The 6,518-nt window shown below is 55.5% G+C and overlaps 1 protein-coding gene across 1 annotated transcript; it reads left to right on the plus strand.

The window, feature by feature from the left end:
• The first annotated feature begins 59 nt into the window (after window positions 1-59).
• PHF13 (PHD finger protein 13) lies at window positions 60-4,564 on the plus strand. The gene is made up of 4 exons (XM_032708687.1): window positions 60-180; window positions 559-660; window positions 1,141-1,693; window positions 2,087-4,564. Exons 1-4 carry the CDS (start codon window positions 142-144, stop codon window positions 2,311-2,313), a joined length of 921 nt encoding a protein of 306 aa, XP_032564578.1. The 5' UTR covers window positions 60-141; the 3' UTR covers window positions 2,314-4,564.
• The last annotated feature ends 1,954 nt before the right edge of the window (window positions 4,565-6,518 follow it).

Below are 6,518 nucleotides of genomic sequence, written 5' to 3' on the forward strand. Positions count from 1 at the left end.
CGCACGCCCGGACTACGGCTCCCGGCGGCCCCGCGCGGGCGGCCGCCCCTTCCCCGCCTCCCGCCGGCACCGAGCGGCTCGCGGTGTCGGCACTGCCCGGCCGCCGCCGCCCGGCCCCGCCCGCGCCCCCCGCGCCAGGACATGGACTCCGACTCCTGCGCCTCGCCGTTCGCCCCGGAGGTGAGCTGGGGCCCTGGGGACACGAGAGGGGAAGGGAGGGGAAAGGAGGGGAGGGGGAGCGGGATGCTCTCCCTCCGCCCGGCCCGGCCCAGCCCGGCCCGGTCCGGCCCGGCCCGGCAGCCGCTGCCCGCTCCCCGCCGCGGGGCCGGGGTCGGGGCCATCTTGTGCCGCCGGGGCGAGGAATGGCGGCGGCGCCGCCCCGCCGTGCCCGCCGCGGGAGGGGCTGCCGGGGGACCCGATGCCGGCACCGGGGGCGATGGGGGGTGGGCGCTGCCCGGTTCCGCCGGCGCGGGGCGGGCGGGGCGGGCGGGAGCGGCGTCGTCCCCCCCCCGGGGCGGGCCCGGCCCCGCGGCAGCCGCTCACCCCCGCTCCCCGCAGGACTTCTCCCCCGGCTCCCGGCGGCACCGTACCGTGGAGGACTTCAACAAGTTCTGCACCTTTGTCCTGGCCTACGCCGGCTACATCCCGTATCCGCAGGAGGTGAGTTGCACCGGGGGGCACCGGGGGGGCACCGGGCTGGTCTGTCAGAGCAGCCGCTCCAGCGGTCACGGCCCCGCGCCGGGCCGGAACAAAAGGAACGGCGGCGGCTGGAGGCTCTGGGGACGGGGCGGGGGGTGGCCGGCGTGGGCGGGGTGAAAAACGTCGGATCCGGCATCGCTCTCCGGGCGCTCCGGCCGGAGATTCCCGGGGCGGTGCGTGGGGAGAGCAGGAGCGACAGCGCCTCGGGGGGACAGGGGACAGTGCCTCGGGGACAGGGGACATCGCCTCGGGAGACAGGGGACAGCGCCTCGGGGGGACAGGGGACAGCGCCTCGGGGGAAAGGGGACAGCGCCTCGGGGGGACAGGGGACAGCGCCTCGGGGGACAGGGGACAGTGCCTCGGGGACAGGGTGCAACGCCTCGAGTCGCACGCAAGTCTGTTCTGAGTCAATGCTGTACCTGCTTTCTCGACGTGTTCCAGGAAACACCACTGAGGAACAGCCCCAGCCCTCCCAACAGCACTGGAGGCACGATTGACAGCGATAGCTGGGATCCTCGCTTCAATGACACCCCCTCCTCTGTCTCCCTGCCCACTAAGAACAGAAAGAACTTCAGTCAGCTTAAACGAGCAAAACCATATGGTTCCCTGTTCCAGCGGGCAAAGGCCAGCAACTTCCTGCCGGAGCGAAAACAAATTGATAAGATCAGGAAGAAGAAAAAGCTGAAAAGGAGAGAAACAGAAGTGTCTGCAGAGGAGGACTACGAGGAGAAGCTGCTGGAGCTGGAGGCAGAGGACTCTTACGCAGAGACACCGATGAGCCCCTCATCAGAGGGCGACCCGCAGTCTGTGACCGAGCACTGCTCGGTGTGGGACTCTGACACCCCATCCAGTGTCTCCTACCCCGCTGTGACAGCCGAGCAGACGGTGGAGATCCAGAGTGTGGGCAAACGAACGGTCATTCGGCAGGGCAAGCAGGTGGTCTTTCGGGATGAGGACGGCACTGGTGACGATGAGGACATCATGGTGGATTCGGGTAGGTGGCCTGGCTGTCCAAGAGGATCAGCCAGGTGGAAGTGGTGGTGCTGTTACCGATCTCTTTGGTACTTTACCTGTAGCATGAGAATAATGCTGAGCAGTGCTCCCTGGGCAGTTAGGTTTTTGGTGGAAAAGGGGGGTTGGCTCCTTTTGCAGTAAACTGAGTGAAAAGCTGCAACTTTATAGAAGCAGCCGGTTCTCCTCTCCTGCACTGTGGCCTCCCATGTACTGCTGAGAGTCTCTTCCCATGCAATGGAGACCTGAAAAAAGCAGCAAAGTGCCTGTCTTTGAAACCCAGGAGGTTAATTTAGCACAAAAAGAGAGAAAAATCCCAGTGTGGGTGTGAAGGCTCGACCACTAAAAAATGTGGCTCTGCTCTTTGTCTTTGCAGATGACGACTCGTGGGACCTGGTCACTTGCTTCTGTATGAAGCCTTTCGCCGGGCGGCCGATGATCGAGTGTAACGAGTGCCACACCTGGATCCACCTCTCCTGCGCCAAAATCCGCAAGTCGAATGTCCCAGAGATCTACATCTGCCAGAAGTGCCGGGACTCCAAGTTTGACATTCGCCGTTCGAACCGCTCCCGGACGGGCTCGCGCAGGCGCTTTCTGGACTAGGGGGAGGCGGTGCTGGTGCGCTGCGCGGGCGGGCGAGCCGTGGGTGCTGGCTGGGAGGCCGGGAAGGGCTTCCCCAAACTGCTGCTGCTCGGGCGGGAGAGCTGCCCGGCTGGCCCGCGGCGCAGGGACGAGGAATCGCCAAGCCACGGGCAGCTGGGGCTGGGAGAGGCCAACTGGTCAGAACTGCGGCGAGATACTGACTGTCTCGAGGGACAGACGGAGCTCTCTGAGCTCGGTGGAGTTTTGTCCGGTTACGATGACTGGGTGATGTCTGGGGAATGTACAATACCTTTGCCATGGAGGTTTTCTCATCCCACTGGAAACTGCAAATCCTCTCTGTGCTAGGAAACTCCTCCTCCAAAGAGGGAGGGGAGGAGGAGGAAGTCTATGTGAAGAGTCTGAAAAGTAAATGGCCCTGTGTTTTAAATTCAATGAAATATTATACCTGCCCATTTTTCCGTATAGATCAATCTTAGATATCCTAAGGCTCGGTAGGAGCCAGTGTCAGTGCTACCAGCCTCTGTGTGATCTGCTGCCGCTTCCACAGGCTTGGGAAAATGGGAGTTCTGCGATTTGGCATTGCCCAAGTGCAAACGGGACTTGGGGCTCCCTCCTGTGCCAAGGGACAGCACCCTGGCAGGAAAGAGCAGCCCTTTTTCTGGACAGGCAGCATGGGAGATCAGTGGCATCGGATTCTTCCCTACAAGGTCTCTTCACAGTGATTTTTCATGATTTTATTTGCATGATCGGCTCAAATGTGTGTATGGAGGGAAACTGCTCCGTTTCCTGTCCCTTTGTTAACCTCTAGGGGCTGTTTTAAGATGATGACTCTCCCTCTTCTCAGCCCAGAATTCAAACATGGACTCTAAAAGGGGCCAAAGTAAATGCAGAGCCTGGCAGGTCTGGCTGGGATTTGATCATGTCCATCCAAGTACAACAGCTGAGTTGATTTGTGTTTTCACTGTATTTTGAGACTGGACTGTAACCAGAAAGCCAGAATCTTTAACCTACTTGTAGCAATGACACAGCTCAAAGCGATCACAGGTGATGCAGCTACAGGGTGAAGTGCAATGAGGATCCATCCAGTGCAGGGTGGACAGGAGAGCAGGCCCCAGCCAGACTCAGCCCAAGGGAAATCCCTCCAGAACCACGGTGGGGAGTCACAGCTCATACACAAGGCCAGGGAGATGCTGGTGTTGTTCCTCGATGACCAAACGCATCCCCGTGGGTCACACAAATTGGGTTGATGTTTCAAGGTATTTCTCTGAAGTTCTGCCTGGGGAATAGTGTATGCTCTGTCCAGGGAGACCAGGAGGCTCGGGGAGACACTGGCTGGTACCGCAGCCACAGCCAGACCAGCTGTGCCAGCAGGAACATGTCCTGAGTTCTGCAGTCACAGCATTGGAGCACTGCCTTGTCTGAGGACTAGCTCACTGGGAGATGTGCCCTGGTGATGACTGAGGGTCTTGCCAGGACACAGGGTCAGGTGCCCTCCTTCAGACATATGTGCTGGAGCTGCCAAAGCCTCAGGCAGCCCAGTGCCACGGGGTCCTGGGCTCCATGGCGTGGGACACGGGGGCACAGGAGGTCTGCCAGACTGGCAGGGCAATGAGGCTGTGTGACTTGCAACTGTTCTGTCCTGCTTCTTGATAAAAATCCTATTCCACAGAGCTGCAACAGCTGACTCGGGGTTCAGAAAACCAGCTCCAGCTTCTGTGAAATCTCAAGACCATGACCATGCTGTGCTGCCTTCAGAAGCTACATGGAACCACCAAGGAGTTTGCCAAAGACTCGCCCCTGACTGCTGCCTGACTGTCCTTTGCAGCCAGAAAAATAACCAAAGCACTCCAATGCTGCCATTTCACTCTGCAACTGGAAAGGCTTAGGAAGGTCCCAGCTGCTGCTGCACAAGGGTTGGACCTGCTCTGAAATCGGTCTCTCTGTGTTTGCAGCGTGTCCACAGTTCAACTGGACCTCCATGGAGCGCGTTCCTGAAGCTTTTATGGGTGCACTGCCAAGTGAACTGGCTCTTTTTTACAGAGGTTCGACACTAATCAATGTGACTGACTCTTGTTCTGTTCCCTTTTCAGATTTATCCCAGTGGATGGTGTCTGACAAGTCCAGCACGTTACAATATCAGCAGAGAGAAATAAAAAAGTAACATCTCCATTCTTTTAGTTCATCACTTTCAGCCATGTATAATTATAGTTTAATTCAGAACTTTATTTTTTCATTAAAACTTTTAATGAACCATGTTTTTTTCTTAAATGTGAAATAAGTGAACAATGAGTTTGTTTTATTCCAAACTCGGGAGTCTGCTGTTATGATTTACTGGTGTGTGCGCTGTTGTGCCAGGCAGCAGCAAGATCTGGTGCTTCAAATGCTCTTCCCTAAACAATACACCCAGTCAGGCAGGGATAGGAAGTAAAGGCAGGTATACCCACCTTTCTCCAGAGCAGCTGCTCCTTGCCAGCCTCTGGTGAGAGATCAGGTCCCTGCAGCCTTGGAAAAAGCCCTGGGGGCTGCACTGCATCCTCCTCGTGAGGACTGGCTGCTTGGCCAGACCCAAACCAACCCCTTGAGAACCCTCCAGGAGCTGTGCTGAAGGAGAGCTCCCTCCTTCCCTCCCCACTGCCAGAGGACTCCAACCTACCCAAGGGCTGCCTAAGCCTTGGTGCCACCCTGCAGCTCCGGTTTGTGCCATGACCCTGCAGGCACTGCTGCTCAGCCAGCTGCCATCAAAGCAGCCTTGACATCTTGGCAAACTGAAAAGGTGGCTCAACCTTTTGCATATGGCACTAGGTCATACTGGAAGCTAAGCTCTCATGGCTTATAGCTTCTATTTTAATTCTGTTGGTAATTTTGAATTATACAGAGTGATAAAGAGAAGTCCCAGGGAGCTGTGGCTGTAAAATGGCAGCTGCTCACAGCAGGAATGTGATTCCACAGTGGGGCTGTTCTTACAGTCTTGGCAAAACTTGTCACTGACAGAAAACAAGGAAGAAAGTAGTAGGTGGTCTGGAAAGACTGACCCAGAGGCTCCCAGGGATGCTCTCCTGGGAGTATTCTGCCATGTCCTAGTCCCTGCAGGCTGGCTCTCACTCCTGACCATACACCTCACACAGTGAAAAGACATGAAAAGGGAACTTCTGGTAGAGATTTCTGCCCAGTCCCTCAAGTCCCACCCAGCAATGACCAGCAGCAGTCAATGAGCTGGATGGAATGGAGGGTGCTATTATGTTTACAAAACCTGCAACCCTTGCTTTCCAGGGGTTTATTTTCAGGAGTCTCCTACAGATGCAAAGGGAATGGGAGCTGCTTTTCAGCTGAATATAATTTATTGCACATTTTACATTTAATTTCAGATCAACAGAACACTGGTTGTAAGTGAAATAAAGCCCTGCACCAGGAACTGGTCACAAATGAAGAGTTTTGGTTTTAATAAAAACAAATGAACACCCCTTCACAACATGAACTTGTTTTTTAGAGAAGGGAGCATCTCTTTCAGACTGGCTCAAACAAGTCTACCTTTGGAAATCTAGTTCTCCTGTTGCAGTGATCTGAGCACAGAGAACCAAAGCTGCCCAGAACAAGGGCCAGGCCCATATCAGGAAAGGAGTTATGGCAGGAGTTGTCAAGAGCATTTCTGCACTGCCAAGACCTGGGTGTTTTCCCCTCTGCTCTCACCAGTGAGCAGTGAAGGCTGGTCTAGACTCACCTGGAGCAGACATGTGACCAAGGAACAAGGGTTCCTTGTCTCTCTGTAAAAGCTTTGGTGGTGCTGACGTGCCCAGTGTGTAGCAGATTCTACAAGGTGCCGTTTTCAGCTGCTGTGTCACCAGCCCAGGACTGTCCCTCTGCTGGAAATCCCTGGCAGGGCTTCTAGGCAAGATAAATCCCATGGATTTATGCCATAACTGCTGCTTTTCAGAAAGGGCAGCTGAATGTTACATTTTCAGCTCTTTATCCATTTGGCCTCTCTCCTCACTTTGGTCTGGTTTGCTTACATGAACTACGTTTGTTTTTCCTAGAAATAAATTAGATGGGAAGAGATAGTTGCAGCATCAGAATCAAATGAAATGAATTGCTGTCTTTCTCCTCACTAGCTCTCCTATTTTTCCAAAAACCTTGATGATACATGGCTGTGGATGGCAGAAGAATTAGTAAGAGTGTGATACTCCATGTCCTTGTCTGGAATAGCAGTG

This window comes from Chiroxiphia lanceolata, chromosome 22 (assembly GCF_009829145.1).
Source record: "Chiroxiphia lanceolata isolate bChiLan1 chromosome 22, bChiLan1.pri, whole genome shotgun sequence".
NCBI classification, from domain to species: domain Eukaryota; kingdom Metazoa; phylum Chordata; class Aves; order Passeriformes; family Pipridae; genus Chiroxiphia; species Chiroxiphia lanceolata.